At 39.3% G+C, this 17549-nt stretch overlaps 1 protein-coding gene across 1 annotated transcript; it reads left to right on the forward strand.

Annotated features, from left to right (window-relative positions):
- The first annotated feature begins 19 nt into the window (after nucleotides 1–19).
- On the forward strand, nucleotides 20–2694 carry HOXA1 (homeobox A1). Its single transcript, XM_084618974.1, has 2 exons — nucleotides 20–869; nucleotides 1275–2694. Exons 1-2 carry the CDS (start codon nucleotides 230–232, stop codon nucleotides 1628–1630), a joined length of 996 nt encoding a protein of 331 aa, XP_084475100.1. The 5' UTR covers nucleotides 20–229; the 3' UTR covers nucleotides 1631–2694.
- Nucleotides 2695–17549: the final 14855 nt, after the last annotated feature.

Below are 17549 nucleotides of genomic sequence, written 5' to 3' on the forward strand. Positions count from 1 at the left end.
TCCGCGTCACCTTGATGGAGGAGCGCTCGGAATTTAAATGCCACTGGAACGGTGATCCATCACCAACAGGAGCAGGGAAATTTTAGCAGGAGGCTCAGCCATTGGCTGCCGTCCTCACGTGTCCCCCTCTCACTGTACATTCATATCATTTTTCTCCTGGCCCCATGGAGGAAGTGAGAAAGTTGGCACGGTCACCCAGGACTCCGAAGACCCGGTCACTCGGTGATAAATGGACACGGCGAGGATGAGTTCCTTCCTCGATTACCCCATCCTCAGCGGAGAGTCCGGGGCATGCTCTTCCAGAGCCTATCCTCCCCCAGATCATGGGATTACAACTTTCCAGTCCTGTGCGGTCACTGCCAGTAACTGCAACGGGGATGATCGCTTTTTGGTTGGCAGGGGGGTCCAGATAAGTCCCCATCACCATCACCATCACCATCACCAGACCGGTACCTTCCAGCATCACAACAACCTGGGCATGTCCTACTCGCACTCTAGCTGTAGCTCGGGATATGGCACCCAGAACTTCACCGCGGGTTACAGTCACTACGCACTAAATCAGGAAGCAGAAGTAAGTGGAGGGTATCCCCCATGCACCCCGGCCGTTTACTCTGGAACTGTCTCATCTTCCATGGTCCAGCATCACCACCCCCACCAAGGTTATGCTGGGGGCACGGTGGGTCCCGCTCAGTACATTCACCCCTCATACGGACAAGAGCAGCAGAATCTGACTCTAGCGAGTTATAGTAATTCCTTATCCCCACTCCATGCCAGCCACCAAGAAGCTTGTCGCTCTCCTTCTGCAGAGACCTCGCCTCCAGCACAAACCTTTGACTGGATGAAAGTTAAAAGAAACCCGCCTAAAACAGGTTAGTCGTGATTTCAGAGCAGGGGGCTGTTTCTTTCCTCTTCCACTTTCTTTAATAAAACAAAACGAAACCAAACCCTTCTGCTTTCTGACCTAGAGTGTACAGGTGCCTTGTTGTTTATGGGTAAGGAGAGCTGAGACCACTGAGTATGGACAGGTTCATCCACCTGATATAATGGCAGTTCCATGCTGGGTTTTTATGTGGTAATATTTCTTGTAATTGGTAAACAACTTATCAAATTTCCTTTGATACACACTAGTGGCCGCCTTTATATTAGCACCTCACACTCCATCACTCACTGTCCCTCTTTTTAAGAAGTTCTTGTTCCATATCGTTTTACCTGTGTGCACATATTGATTATGTCACCTATATATCACTTATTGAACTTTTCATATACTTTTGCAGGGAAAGCTGGAGAGTACGGATACGTAGGTCAGCCCAACACCGTTAGAACCAATTTTACCACTAAGCAGCTCACAGAACTGGAGAAAGAATTCCATTTCAACAAGTACTTGACAAGGGCCAGGAGGGTGGAGATAGCTGCTTCACTGCAACTTAATGAAACACAGGTGAAAATCTGGTTCCAGAACCGTAGGATGAAGCAGAAGAAAAGAGAGAAAGAGGGGTTGCTACCCATTTCCCCTGCTACCCCGACAGGAAGTGAAGAAAAAACAGAGGAATCATCAGAAAAGTCCAGTTCATCCCCATGTACCCCTTCACCAGCTTCATCTACCTCAGACACTCTAACTACCTCAAATTGAAATATTTCTGGCCCCCACTGTTTTAGATAAAGGACTCCCACTCTAAAGCCACATCTTTAGCAAAGCTTTATTGATTTAAAGTATATTTTAATCTTTAGGTCATCTTTACATCAATCAACTTGTTTCAAGAGAATTTGGTTTTAGAAGGCTCCCCAGCTGTTTAGTCTATGCAGAACTAAACAATTTAGTGGTTTCCATAATCAGGTTTCTGATGATCACTTATTCAAAATTCATATTTTTTTAAATTCCTGCTATTTGCTACAGAAGATTTGTTGGCACAGTTAAAAGAGTTCTCAGTAGTTCTCAGTAGAATAAAATTGCAAGGACATTTCTATATTTTTCCTTACATAAAGACAGGATATATGGAGTACATAACCTCATGAAGAGATGCACTATTGAAAGTGTTTACACAAATTATAGAACTTTCATCCTTTAATTTAATGTATTCTTTTTCATGCGTATGAGTTTGCTGGTTGTAAATACTTTGTCCAAGAGATTTATCTTTTTACAGATTTTCTAGAAATGATGTTTAGATAATCAGATTAAATAGGGTAGGTGCAGTCTCAAAGGTGGAATCCCTTTTATATTGTTACAACTGATGATCATATCAGCTAAATTTGTTAATGCCAATCAGATACCTCAAATAATAGGCACCATTTCTTTTAATGAACTGGAAGGAAAAAGCTTCAATTGCACTAGGTTTTGTAAACTTTGCTTGGTGTGCTCCCACCCCACCTCCCCCCATCTGTGCTGGATTATATGGGACCTAAGGGTATATTATCCAAAAGACCTGACCTACTCCTATTTTCATATTAATCATTCCTTAGACTTGATGTCTTTTCAACCAAATCGTCAATGTGATGAATGGCCAACTGAATGTATATTTTATGTGATTCGTGTATAGAACTTTGCATGATGCACAGTGCTTTGATGTACTTAAGGTACACTGAGTTTTATCAGTTGTCATTTGTGAGCAAACCATCTTCCTGATTTTCTGTACAATCATTAAAGGTTCTGAGATTCTGTAAGTGATGAATCCAGAGCAGAATTTACGGGTCCTAAAATGTCTGTAATAAATATATTCCCGTTTCAGGTATACTTGGTTTGGGTACTTTTTTTTGTGCCGTTGTTAATCATACTTAGCTCAACATTTCAGTTTCTTCATTTTCACTGATGTGGCCTTTGATATGCTACTTAATAAAAAGTAATTTCTCCTAATCATTACTGTGCTGAGGTCAGAACTCTGCAGTTCCTTTCAACCGTGCCACATCGCACAAGCCAGAGTCCTTTTTCATGTTTCACCAATATTATCTTTAGATAGTATAAGAAAACTCCCCTCTCTGTTGCAGCACGAGGGAATTTATGAACTAGATCTATCTTTTGAAACACAAATCCTAGCACTTCCTGGTTCAAGTGCTAACCTTTTAACCTCCAACTGAACGCTGACATATCTATAAACAGAGCACTCTTCAAAAGCAGAAACTGTCTTCAGCCAGTCTTTCTTCACATCGTAGGCCAATAGTTAAGAGAGTCACATTTCATTATCGCTAGTATAAAGCTGACCCAAGACATGCAGCTCCATTCTCCCTCCTCTTTACATTGCCAGTGACGTCTTTAAGACGTTAACAACCCGACAGTTGGGTGCTTCTTCTTCATGGAGACGGAACTCTAATGCTATACATTTGCACCTTATTTCAAAGAGAATTTCACCTCCAGGTGATACACACAACTTGTTCTTGCCAAAAAGCCCAATAATCTACACCAATTGGATGCTTCCACTGTGCATAAAACAAGTTCTTTCAGGCAAATTTTAGGAAATCCTGAAATACTTCGATTCAAGTTAATACAGTTTGCAGATTAAAAGAAAGCTCCCCTCTCCCCCTCCCCCCTTTTATTGACTATTTCAGGGCTGAGTACAGACATGTTCAGCTAGACATGTGAGGTATAAAATTGATGCTAGCTTTTGAATTTCAGCCCAAACAAACAAGTAAGATCTTATTTCTCCCCTGCACATTTGCAGGCGAGTTTTACAAAGGCTGGGCTGCCCATAAAGCGGCTGACTCTGCTTGGAAGCTCCATAGAGCGTCAACGACAATTTCTTCACTTCAGTGTCAAAAAAGACAAGCCTTGATTTGCACGCGCGTCGGCCATATCAAGAGGACAGAGATCTGGACTAGCACAGGGCTGTCTCCAAAGGCCCCTGTGAACGCAGCAGAACTTCAAAGCAGGGGGAGATATTTCTTCCATTCCCCCGCCTGGTTTATACTTTACCTTTTGTTTATTAGTGTAAGGCCACAAAGTAAAACAGATGGCTCTCTTCCCGATCCTTTAATGTGTTAAAGTGCCATTTGCATGCCAATGAGGTGATTTCAATATCGAAAACTGCATCCAAACACGTTGGAATTTGGTTCTGCAACCTGGCTCCCCGGCGATGGCTTAATGGAACAGAAAGATAGCACGCGCTACACTAAATGCAGCAGTCCCTGCTTGTCACTGCCGAAATCTGCAGGCAGGCGCGTCATTTCCAAAGAGCGCTTCACCTTTCCTCAACGAAAACCTGGGTATCTTTTTGCTGCCCAAATAGATTGCATCAAGGGGACCTAACAGGTCGGGCTTCAAAGTCTTGTCTTGGGCTTCGCTACAACAAATCGTTAATAAAGAAAAATGGAATGAAAATCTGTAGACTTCCGACGCCTGATATTTGTAACTTAAAGTAAAGAGGACGACATAAAATCATGGTAATAATAAAAGCATGATTTAACATGACAAGGAGGTTCATTTTATTTTAAATCTCTTACAACGTTTGTTGTTTGTTTTTACTATAGTCTTTTTTTTTTAAGCATCCAAATGTCAAACGAAGTTTAGCATCTTTCTATAATACTGGCGTTCACCTTTAAAGTTTACTTTTAGAGGCTGTTGAGATGCTTTGGTGTTTTCCTCTGGGGCTATCAGATTGAAACAGATCAATATTTACTCAGTCTGAAAGGGTTGTTGAAAAGGCAGCTAACAACAAACTGCTTAGCTGCTCACCCCTGTTTAATCTCAGGTTCACCGAAAGTTCAAGCAGAAATGCATTCAGTGATGGGTCACTTTAGAATGAGTCCCAGTGGTTTATCTCAGGGCTCTGGTAAGGGCAACAATTACCGATTCAGCCTCTCTCTCTACGACAGCGGCAAATTTCCGATTATTCTTTTGCTAAGAGATGTTTACTAAAAGCTTAAAACATTTTCTTCTCTTTTGCGGAGAATTTGCTCCCCCCGCCGCCACCTTTCTGTTTCGCCCTCGCCGTCAATTATCGGTAATGTTGGTAAAACCACAAATACTGTAGCTATTAAAATAGATTGACATAGATTCTTAAAATAAACCCTTTAAAAGATATAATGAATTTTAAAAAGGTCTTTCAGAGACTATCTTTCAGGGAAAGCACTGCACAAGATTGAATGAGAGAACATTTTTGTTTCAATAATAGAATCGGGATCTTAATATCTATCTAGAGCTATCTATAGGGAAGCCTGCGGGAGGAATTTTCAGAACTAATTTAGACATTTATTTGTCTAAACCGTGTGTTTTCATTCTCTTCTGATCCACCATTCACCAAATAATAATAATAAAATAATAATAATAATAATAATAATAATAATAATAATAATAATACAGTCAAAAACATAGATCCAGGAGGAAAGTGGTGGCCTTTGCGGCTAATTGCAGCAACTCTTCTGAGGTCAAAGTTCACGTAATCACTGCATAAATGCATACTTAATTGGAATTTATTAGTCCTTTTCTAATGGCAGCTCACGTTTTGGACGTAGTCTTGAAAGCGTTTCCATGAGCATACTGGTTCTCAGGAATTATCGCTCATAAACTCGGGAAATTGACATGTTGGTTTCTTTTGAGATATACATTGTATAAATAATATATTTATATGACGAAACAGAAGCACAGCGTAAGTAATACTTATTCAGGAGCTAACGCTATGGCAGCGGAGGATAGATAGATAGATAGATAGATAGGTAGGTAGATAGATAGATAGATAGATAGATAGATAGATAGATAGATAGATAGATAGATAGATGTTAATCAGAGAATTTCATGATTTTGGTTTTAGAAAAAAAAGTATTCATAATATTTTTCGAAAATAGCTCTATTGTATTAATTTAGAAATTGGCTAGACATAGCCTAAGTACATTGATAAATAAATGAAGCGAATACAGCAATATTTAATGCATAATAATTGAATAAATAATAATATAATGTATCATAACATTAAGTCTTTCTTTCTTTCTTTCTTTCTTTCTTTCTTTCTTTCTTTCTTTCTTTCTTTCTTTCTTTCTTTCTTTCTTTCAAAAGCACACATTCAATATCTTTCCCGGCATGTTACTTAGCTGGTTTTCACTGTTTAGATTCCTCTTTTATGGCATATGTGCCATAAAATATTTCGGGCCATAGCGGGCTACTCTTCTTTCAAGCGCAGAACGCCTGTTATAGTCAAGGGAGCTTTTCAATAAAATAAACTAAAAATAAAGAGCCAAATCGATGTGCTTCTTTGTGCTTAAGAATTTCGGGACAAAACCGGTTTATTCTGATCACGTGAGTAGTCCTATTTGCCACGTAACTTTAAAGGGATTATCGGCATGAGTAATATGAACAGAATTTGGCCCGAATAAGGGATCTGCGCTATTTTTATAGGTTGGTAACATAGTTAAGCATTTACTACACATACTGTACATGGTGTTTCAATTATTATTTTACCAACTATCTTTGATCCCTTTTGGATTTCCTCGCAAGTGCATATCTAAATTTTGGAAAGGTAATCAGGATTATTGATTATTAGAAGTGTTCAGCTGGCAATCAACCTTTACCATAATAAAATCGAGATCCAAGGACATACCAGTTTCTTCGCAGGACTTCAGTTTAAAATATGAAATGAATACACTGAATAAAACTACCTAGCCAAAATTCAAGAAAAACAGCTTCCCGGACAGATGGTAAACAAACGACATGGAGGAAATCCGTATAGCTTTCTGTTTTACCGTTTGCATCCATATGATAGGTAGTGTGGTCCAATGGGAACCTTGGGTGCTACAGTTGTACCACGATTCGGGTGGAGATCTGAACACATTATGTTATCAGAACTCGAGACGTATGTCTTAAAACTTCCGTCGCCTTCTTTACTGTTGGGGCTTCCTTAGCAATCTGTAAAAAGAAAAGGAGGACTTGTGGCACCTTAGAGACTAACCAATTTATTTGAGCATAAGCTTTCGTGAGCTACAGCTCACTTCTGAATGCATCCGATGAAGTGAGCTGTAGCTCATGAAAGCTTATGCTCTAATAAATTGGTTAGTCTCTAAGGTGCCACAAGTACTCCTTTTCTTTTTGCGAATACAGACTAACACGGTTGCTATTTTGAAATTTAGCAATCTGTGTTGCCATTAGTTTAACTAGCTATGCTTTTCTTCACACATAGATTTTAAATTAAAACATATCCTGGGCTTCCATTTCCTGGACCATTTATTCCGAATAACCTGCACGAACAAAAAGCAGAACTTAATCACTGGAGTTTTTAAAAAATGAATAAAAGTTAAAAAAACCACACCCTGCTTTGAAGGAATACTTTGTGAGCATATTTTAAAAAGCTCATTGGAAAGTACAGCTGGCTTTAATTTGATCATACAAAATGACATGTATAACGAAATTTCGTTTTGTACAGTAATCACAATAATAACTAGCTGACTTAATGCTCTCAGGCGCTGGGCTGCAGCCATTGTAGTCAATGAGATTTTCACCTTTTACTTTAACTGGGACCGAATGGCGTGTTAACTCCAGATGTTTCATAAAAGGTAAAGTACTATGTTAAGGCGTGTTTTTAAAGTGTAATTCCATCCAATGTTTAAACATGTATACATCAATAAATGTAGCGTAGCCTTTGAGTTCCAACTATTCATATAATATATGTTGTTATTTAAAAATATTATTCAGATGAAGGCATGTTTTAAATCTATTTTTAATCATAGATTTAAATTGTTTTATTACAAGTTACTCTTTTATATACCCCGAGTGTTATTTTTTGTTGTGAGAATTCCAGCCAAGAACACGCCTTTACAAACATCAAAAACCATGAAGGTAGCGAAAAGTTTTTAATACCATACACTAAGCTGGTTTTCTTTCAAGTTTTTTCTTTCAAGTTTATTTGCTTACAGTCCCCCCTCCCCCCCCCTTTTTTTTGCTCTAAGTGTAATAAAACTTCACAAACCTAGAATGGTTGTAAACCTTTGCACACCTATGTAAACTTTCAGATTGGTTTATGGAGGTGCCCATTGTTTAATGTAAATATTACCCGGCCCATATTCTCAGATTCTACAAGGATTCTGCACGGAAAAAAAGTGAAAACGAGCAGCAGCCGAGCAAGATATGCAGGGTGGCGTCCGCAGTAAAAGATGACTGGAGCGGGTATGCAGCAAGGGCCCGATCGTGCGCCCATTAAAGCTAATGGAAAATTTCGATTACATTCAGTGGAAGCAGATTCGGAACCCTCGGACTCCAGCTGTTACTACGCAAAGTCTTGAGAAAACACAGACCCCCCTCTGCAGTGAGCTGCTCGATCATTGCCTAAAGGTGTTCTTGCCTGTGGGAAACTTTTGACAGTCTAGCTTTATAAAAAGAAAAGGAGTACTTGTGGCACCTTAGAGACTAGCATATTTATTTGAGCATAAGCTTTAGTGAGCTACAGCTCACTTCCGATGAAGTGAGCTGTAACTCAGGAAAGCTTATGCTCAAATAAATTGGTTAGTCTCTAAGGTGCCACAAGTACTCCTTTTCTTTTTGCGAATACAGACTAACAGGGCTGCTACTCTGAAATCTAGCTTTATAGTCACTCCTAGAGTAGACTCCTACTGCAGACACACGTTGCATTGATTTCATAGGGCCGAATCCTGCTGCCCTGACTCAGGGACCCAATGGAATTTCTGCCGGAGTGAAGACTACAGGCCTTGGCTCACAGTGATGGAGGAAAGTGCTCAGCCACACAGTCGCAGTAGCCACCATTTCAAAACAAAACGAATGAGGAAGCATCTTCTAAGTGGTTCATCATTTCAGTCTTCAGAGCGAAGCCGAAAGGAGCTAGAAAGACCCACCTAATGCAGAGAGGTTAAGTGTATCGTAGTCCCGGCTTTTTCTTTATATCTTTATAGGCCACTTTGTGATGACAATTAGAGGTCCTTTCTAAGCAGCTGTTTTCCCCAAGGCTCTGTGCCAATTGATCAAATTGGGGGGTGGGGAGGAGGTAGGGGAGTTATTTTAAAATGCAAGTCCATAGTCAAGAGCGAGCTGAAGCTAGGGCCCTGATCCTGCTATTTACATTAATCATGGGAGTTTCGCTATGAACTTCGGTGTGAGCAGGATCAGACCCTGGTATCTGAAGTTTAATGATCGACGCTCAAGAGGGGATAGAATTAAGGACAAGCCATACTATATGGATGATACTACTCAGATACTATGGTGATTAGGGCCATATGGGGGATAGGGGGAAACAGGGTTCACATCAGCGTCCATTGGTGGCTTCATGATTGGTGCATGATTGCTTTTCACCCAGAACCTCTGCTTTCTCCAAAATGATAGCTACAAAGCCCAGGCAGATTAATGGAGTATCCAAAGTGATCACTTCTGATCTCCTTTGTCTATTAATAAACCGATCACCCCAAACCGGATAACCCTCCTTTTCTCTCTGTCAACGCTGCTGAAGTCAACAATGTACACTGGAGAAGAGGGATTGGACATGCCATCAGGGTCCTACAAAGGGGCGGACCTTTTGGGGTTACTTGGTGACAGATGTTGACATTTACAGAGAACTTAGTAAACAGAAAATTGGACTGGACTTTTTCATAGCACATATGTTTTTCATCATCCCTCTTCCAGCTAATACCAAAGAAAGAAGCTTCCCTCTTCGGACTGATCATCTTCTCTCATCTTCAACAGTCATTCAGCTCTGGTGACATGGAATAAAGAGCAGAGAAAACACAAGGAAACCAGGTTCTTCTTAAACTGGAGGAAAGGATGGAGGGTGGGGGTTACCTCCTCCTGGACACCCACAGGCATCAAGTTGCAAACTACATTTGTGTAAATTCTGAAAAAATACTTCTGGAAAAATCACATTAAATAAATAGAATACATCAGGAAAGATTCTTAGAGAATTAATAAGATGCTTGACTCAAAAGATTTTCTGATGAAAAGGAATCTGGTTGTGGCTCCAGGAAGGGGATAATTTATAAGACTGGGGAGGGAATTCATACCTGGCTTTCACCGCAAGTCAGAAATATGAATGAGCCAAAGCTTTTCCTACAATGGAATCCTGACCTTTAATCAGGCTTATCTATTTTTAATAGGAATAAGATCCAGCCATAGTCTAGGATTAGTTTCTCAGCATAGTTGTAAAATACTCTTTCAGGCACAAGCAAAAATGGTGGGAAATTATTCTCTTCAGCCCTATTGGTTCATCTTGACAATGGTCCATCTTGAGAACAAATCCCAGCAGATTTGACCTGGAATGTCAAAAAACCCAGGGTTCATCCATGTATCTGGGGACAGATCCATTGTAAAATAAAATACACGGGTTAAGGCAGTGTTGAGTTCCTCATCCTGGTCATAGAAATGGGGTAAAAACTAATTGTAACCAGAACCCAAAGGTGGTCCTGTCTGAGATGCATGTCATAAAGTGTGCACATGTATTTCATTATACAGTAATCTTATCTTGGAGGGACATCACTTCAAGCAATGGAACATTAGCCTTTAAGGGCCTAATCCTGCTGCCATTGGCGTCTTGCTACTGACTTCAGTGGAAGCAGGATTAAATCCTAAATGTCTACAAAATGTGGCTATACTAATAAATGTATGGTCATTCTCAAAATACTCCTGTGTAGTCAAAGAGAAGTGATTCTGTTATAGATTCCAATAGACTTTAAAAAATAGCTTCTGTTTTGTATATTTTGGTATCTAACTGTCATATATTTGCTAAGTAAATATAGGACTCAGTAGAAGGTACAGTACAGTTGCATTGTTTGTATATACCTTCCTTCATGAGTAGTATCACAAGATGCTTTACAGAGAGAGTCAAGTTAATGGCAAGACAAAGGTTTAAAGATGCAATTTAAAGAAAGGAATTTGCCCTTAGTCATAATTCTCCGATTTGCAGTCCTGTAGTCCATAGGCAGGCCAACTCCCACTGGCAATGGGAAGCTGGCCAGTTTTGCAACAGTAGGCTCAAATCTGAGTGTGATCTACCGTGGTTGTAGGCACAATACAGAGATGTAATTGCATCTAAACCTTTTGGTCTGCGGTTAAATTGATATTAGCAAGATTTAAATCAATTTAACATCTACATGAAGGGACTGAACTTGTTTAGATTTAAAATCAATTTTAGTTAAAGGGGTGCAATTTTCTAGTATAGACAAGGTCTTAGGTATTGCATTATTCATCGCACTGCAGACCTATGTATGGAGACTCCTTGCCCCTTTTTGTGTTGATCTCCATTTCCAGAATTGTTGCCTGCTCTTACAGCACTGACTGAAATAAAAAAACAAATTACACACACACAATATTTAGCTAATAAATTACAAAACTACATGTATTGCCCCCAGGGTGTCTCATTTACCTGCAACAACCACTTCTGTATCTGAGCACATTGTTCAGGCTAATCTTAGCTGCAGTCTTAGTCTATGATCCTTTTCATTGCAACAGCAATAGGAGTAGGCCCCATAATAACCAGTCTTAACCAGGTTATAATTATAATCTATAATAGGGATCTATCTTGCAGTCCTTACTCATTGCAGGCAGCAGGAGTTTTGTATAAGAAAGAACTACAGGCCTGGACTCAGTAGTGACTATCTATTTTTCAGTGTGACATTTTACAAGAAGTTAAAATAATAGGTGAGAAGTAGTTACTATAAATGCAGCATTAAAAGCAACAGTGAACCCACGGTATAATTGATCTCTCTTTCTGTCTCTTTCTCTCTTACTTTATAAAACTAATGTACTCTAGCAATATGAAGCTACCTACTTTGCTAATAAATCTGCTGTTTCAAGCCAATGTTTCCTTTTACATGTAATTTATAGTTATATTGATTTTAAGCACTGACTCTATAGTCCTCTGGTGTTGTATTAAAAGATGAGTCCTAACTGAAAGACAAAATGATCTTTGGTTAAAGTGCATAATAGAATGTTTTGGTTGCAACAAAGCAGGTTTAATCTGATGAATGACAAAATGAAAAGCTTTGAACAATATTTTAAATGACAATTTTCAGTTAAAAAAAAAGTTGTTAATGAAGCCGTGGAAAGCTGGCTTGCAACGATCAGTCCAAAAGCAGATGTTCTTTTGCTTTCTTGTTGGTATTCTGGTTTTCAGGGTGTACAGTAAACATCTCAGTGAATACACAAGCATGTCCAAACATTTCAGCCTGTTCCTATATTTTTTTTGCCTTGAGGATATCTGCATATCTCACGGGGACTTCAATGGGAGCAGGATCAGGTCTAAAGCCATTCCATCTAGGAACAAAACAAATGTTTGCATGTGCTTGTGGGTGTAATCAGTGCTCCTTTGTGGGCTTTGCAAGTCAGAATGGGTGAAGGCTTCGCTCACTTTTCACCTGTAGTCTCTTATTTTCCTCAGACAGAGTGAAAAATCATCAATAGATTAATGGGAGATCTGAGACATACTGTATATTGTGTTTGAGTATATTCATGTTATATATTTAATGCCAATTAGATTAGGATGCTGTTAATTCATATGCTATCACTTTACAGGACTAAATAAAATGCTCAAGACCCCCCCAATTTAAACACCTTTGAAGATCACCTTAAATGGTAAAATGTATGAAACTTCCAATTTAAGTGTGCAGTGTAAATATCAGTTCTTCTTATGATTATGAGAACGTCATATATATGTTCTTGTTTTTAATACTTAAGACAGGCCCTTTTTTACACTTTCCAATATCCCTTTTGAAGGAGCAATGCCAAAACCAACAGACTCAAACTCTGCCCTCTATAGACTTTAAAATATACATTTATTTTTGTTTCTATGTATTCTCCAGAGAGAGGGATAAATATCAACCCTCCAAAAATTAGACCAGATGACACAAGCAAAATGAATAAAAGTAAACTGTGATTAGAAGCACATTAAGTAATCCAGACTTTATTGTACACTTATCATAGCAAGGAGTTTGTAAGAAAGAGGATTATTATTATCATGGTCAAAAATTTTCTCCCAGGCTCCCCATACTTTCTAATATCTGATATAAAGTTCTCCAGTAACTTTCAAAGAAAAAACTTCCTTTAATCACTAAAGGTCAAATCCTGCCAATCTTATTCAGTCAGAAGACCCATTGATTTCAGTGAGAAAACTGCCAGAGAAAGGACTGCAGAAGTTGGTGCACAGTTATTTATTTAAGAGACAGACACAATCTGAGCTCAGACAGAAAAAGGGAGAAAGGAACGAGGTCTACCAATGGCCATTTGATCCCAATGGCTGCTCAGTGTCCAAAGGAAGGCAACCTCCCCCAGCCTACCCTGGCAATATGATCAATTTAACTGGGCATATAAATAAGACTAACCATAATTAGTCACTGAATCCTTTTTGGTACTCTGAAATACTGCTGCTGTTGGAAACATTACCTTTTCTTGACTCATAGCTAGATGAATTCTGCCCATACCTCCCAAGCCAAGAATGGCAAATGTTATGATTGCCTTCTTAGGGGAAAGGAAATAAAGAGGCTCTCCTTATATATAACCTACACGTTTCTTTTTTTACATATATTGGCTTGTCCACATGTTCTCCAGCTGCCTCTCAGTATGAATAAATCCTCAGCCAACTCTGAGATAATCTTTTAGGGTATGTCTACACCACAGTTAAAAACCCACAACTGGCCCATGCCTGCTGACTTGGGCTCCTGGAGCTCAGGCTAAGGGCCTGTGTAACTGCAGTGTAGATGTTTGGACTTGGGATTGCAGAATGAACTCTGGGTGCAGCATGAGCAGCTTGCAGGGTCCTAGAGCCTGGGCTTTAGCCTGAGCCTGAATGTCTACACCGTAATTCAACAGCCTCTTAGCCTGAGCCATGTTGTGAACCTGAGTCAGCTGCCATAGGCCTGTTGTGGGTTTTTAATGACAGTGTAGACATACCCTTAGGCACTTGTTCACTTCGATAAGATTCACCAGTAGTGTCCTCTTCTCCAACCCTTATCAGCTTAAGTTCTCCAGACTATCATCATAGCTAAGACTATCCATTGCTTTTGATCAGTTTAGGATGCCTTCTCTGGAACTTATCTAGAATTTGAGATTGCTGGGAAGGCAAAGTGCTCAAACCAGGAAATAGTATTCCAAATGGGGCATCACTAGGGCCTTTTGCAACAATTTATTTTCCTTAGTCTTGTTTACAATTCCTTTTTAGATGCACCCTACTAGCCTTCTCAGGTGTAATGTAACAATGCTTTCCTATTTTGTCTATTATTAGCTTGAATCCTTTGAAACATTGTCTTATACACATGTGGTTTGTCTGTAACCCTGTGTGGCTAAAGATTGATTTTCTTTAAAAGATACCTTTTATCACTTGATGAGGTTGATAGAAAATGGAGGATTTTTTTGTTTTGGACACAAGAGCATAGGATTTTTTTTTAAACCCTGAACAAAGCAACACAAGAATTGTATGTTGTGGTTATGAATCAAGGAAGATGTGCATGCTTCCTTCCACTTCCCTGTTGGAATGCCCAGAATATTCATATTGGGAGCAGGACACTTCATTTTCTAGTACTTCTACCTACCTTTCCAGAATGGTATAGTTTTTAACTGGACATTGGTTCTGAGAACTGATAGCCATTAGGACAAGGCTAGAGTGTGCATTTCACTTCCTGTCACACTGGCTTACTATTTGTTTCATCTCATTCATTTCCCCCTTATCATTCATTGTAGAATTCACAGACTCAGACTTCTGCTCTAGGGGAGTCATAGAGGCTGGTAGTTTACCTTGTCAGAAAGGATTCTTCCAATGGTTGCCAATTTTCTTCCTCCTCTCCTCTTCCTCAGCATTGCCAGTAAGTGCTACCATCTGCTTGGGTGCCTAGGTTTGCATGCAGTGAATTAGGCCAGGATTTTTAAAAAGTCCAAGACTGTTTTGATGATTGGTCGGCCTAATGAAGATTGTCGTCTTTGCCTGGGGGTGGGGGTGGGGCTGGAGAACACAAAGTAAAAATGCAGGTGATTCATTGTTTTTGAGTGATCTGTTTGTTAAAAGAAGATTTTGCTGTTTAAAAACAGTGTTCACTCATTATGCAGCCACTCTTGTCTTCTGCTAGTCTCCACCTCCCTAATATTCTTAATCTTAGACAGAAAGATGTAATATATTGTAATGCTCCAACTGGTCTGAAGACACTATCAATTTTATATGTGATAGGTACATGCCAAAATCAGTGTAATTAACTGGAATGACAATCCTGTTAAATGTGTTCATGCCACTGCACTGGCGTGTAAATTTACAATTAAAGCCTGTCTTTCCTTTATACCACAGAGACTTGTGACAAACATTAAGAAGTTGTATAGGCCCATGGATCTGAAAGAGGCATTTATCACAATAAAAACACCAGGTGATACATTACCCAAGTTAAAATGTCTTTGCATAGAATTACTCTTTTTGCTGCATATTTTTGACTGAATAATAATTACCTTTCCACTTTGAAAGGATAGTTGCAAACTTTTAAAATCTTCTATATTTCCAAGACATATGAGAGCCATAATACTTTATGGGAAAAGTATTTAAAATAGCTCCTGTTTTATATAATATAGCAATTTGTATTTTAAACTAATGCTGGCTGCATTGGACTTTACACAAACATATATGAGGATAAGTTTTCAGTAGTTCTACAAATCATTTCCCTGGACTGCGTTTGGATGTTGTAACTACGTCTATACCGATCACTGGAAAGCATCAGCATAAGTAAGATGAAGGTGATTTAAAGTGCATTTGAGAATCAGGCAGTGAATTGACAGCCATCTTTAACCAGCATGACCCAGGAATGACCCTGAGCTCAGCTGGTTGTGAGATAGTTGGGTCTATTATGGGACAAAGGATCATATGTCTGACAGGATGCAGAGAACACATTACAAGATCACAGCTGAGTAACAGCGCAAGACATAATGTACATTTATTTGATGAACAATATAAGCAAATCTTGCCAAGAAAATTGAATGTTCACTTTTTTGTTTATTTCAAGTAGACCTCTTTTCTCCTCCTATTTCAAGAAATTCATATTTGTTAGCTTTTTCTGGTCTATGCCTAAAACATGTTATCATGATGGTAGAATTTATTAAGCAAGGTAAATTCATACTGATAAATTTATGAAACGTGCATACATCTTTTCATTTTGTTTCCTATTTGCCAAGTAGGCTTGACCAGTTATCTGCATCTAGTAAATGTACAATTTCTAATATCTTTGCCTAAAACCATGTACTTAATTTTGTCAAGCATGATGACTCTGAATGTCAGAATAAAGGTGGTATCTTGACACCAGCAATACTGATTGAAATAAGAATTACAGGCCCAATTGTGCGTATACTTAGGCATGTAATAACTTCACTCATTTGAGTGGTGCCAAGTAAATGTTTTTGGGTGGGTTTTTTTTTTAAATAGTTGTCCAGGAAGAAGTGGAACTCGTGTAACTTTGCATGTCAAACCTAATCTGCCCTTAGGATAATGCACTACCAGAATGATATCTGACATCACTAGTATATATAACTTGTTTCAACAACGGAAAACGGCGGATTATGAATGGGGGAAAGAGTGATCTCTATGATCCTGAATACTAATACTTAGCTCATATGTAAGATTTCAAGGTACTTTACAAAGCAAAGTAACAATCTTTGTCCTCATTTTACAGATGGGGAAACTGAGGCACAGAGAGGCAAAGTGGCTTGTCCAAGGTCACACAGCCTGCCAGTGGTGGAGCCAAGAATAGTACCCAGGTTTCCTGACTCCTAGTCCAGCCACTTAAACATGAACTGTGCTGTCTCTCTGCAGTGACTTTTTGAAAAAGGGAAGAGGAGTTATTGATGTTAACACTGATCCCAAAGGCACATCACAGCACAAAGAGAGGGCCTTAAAGAATAGCCTGAGCTGTTGACTTAATGTTGTCAATAGGACTCAGATCAAACAAAAGCTGTTTCTATCAGTCCCCCAACATTGCTGATCCAATGTCCTTTGAAATCAATGGAAAAATGCCAGTTGGCTTGGACTTTAGATCAGGCCCAACCAGTGTCAAAAGAAAGCATAGCTGATAATATAGTAATGGGTATTATCAGCTGTCCCATTAGTTGGGTTACAAGGTGGCGTGGTTTGAGAGATGGGCTGGAAAAACGGAAATGGAAACAGAGTGTTCTTCCAGGGGCAGGGCCACCTGTTGCTAGCTCTGGGGAAGAAGCCCTTCTGCGAGCCACTGCTCTAGCAGCCTTAAAGTTGGCTGGAATTTTTGACAATGCGGTCTCACCTCAACCCTTTGGATGCCCTTGATGCTACCATTTCAAATGTTGCCAAGAAGTCTAGCCAAAGCAAATAGGAGAAAAGAACAATGTAACTTGAATCTGCAGAATTAAATAAATAATTGTACTTCCTCCCCAAGCAGACTTTGTGGCTTGGTGAGCCTTAGAACCTAACCAGAATTTTATGAGATAGCCAGACTGAGCAAGGTTATTTTACCAACATAGTTTTCCGAGGTTCTGGGGTTTTACTCTGCTTTTCAGGGCCAGTGTATCCCAATGTTTAATCTAAGGCAAAATCTGGCTCACAGTGTTATATAGACAGCCCACTCTTTACAGAACTACTGTGTTTTGTGACCTCTTTTAATATATCACTGTTTTATATTTGATCTGATTGCATCCAAAAGGAAAG

Source organism: Lepidochelys olivacea (assembly GCF_965140295.1).
Source record: "Lepidochelys olivacea isolate rLepOli2 genome assembly, chromosome: 2".
Lineage (NCBI taxonomy): Eukaryota > Metazoa > Chordata > Testudines > Cheloniidae > Lepidochelys > Lepidochelys olivacea.

Bases quoted from the DNA above. Each gene is read 5' to 3' on its own strand.
- HOXA1 (XM_084618974.1), top strand. From the start codon at position 230: ATGGACACGGCGAGGATGAGTTCCTTCCTCGATTACCCCATCCTCAGC. The intron at 870-1,274 runs GTTAGTCGTGAT...ATACTTTTGCAG, and splicing joins AAGAAACCCGCCTAAAACAG to GGAAAGCTGGAGAGTACGGA.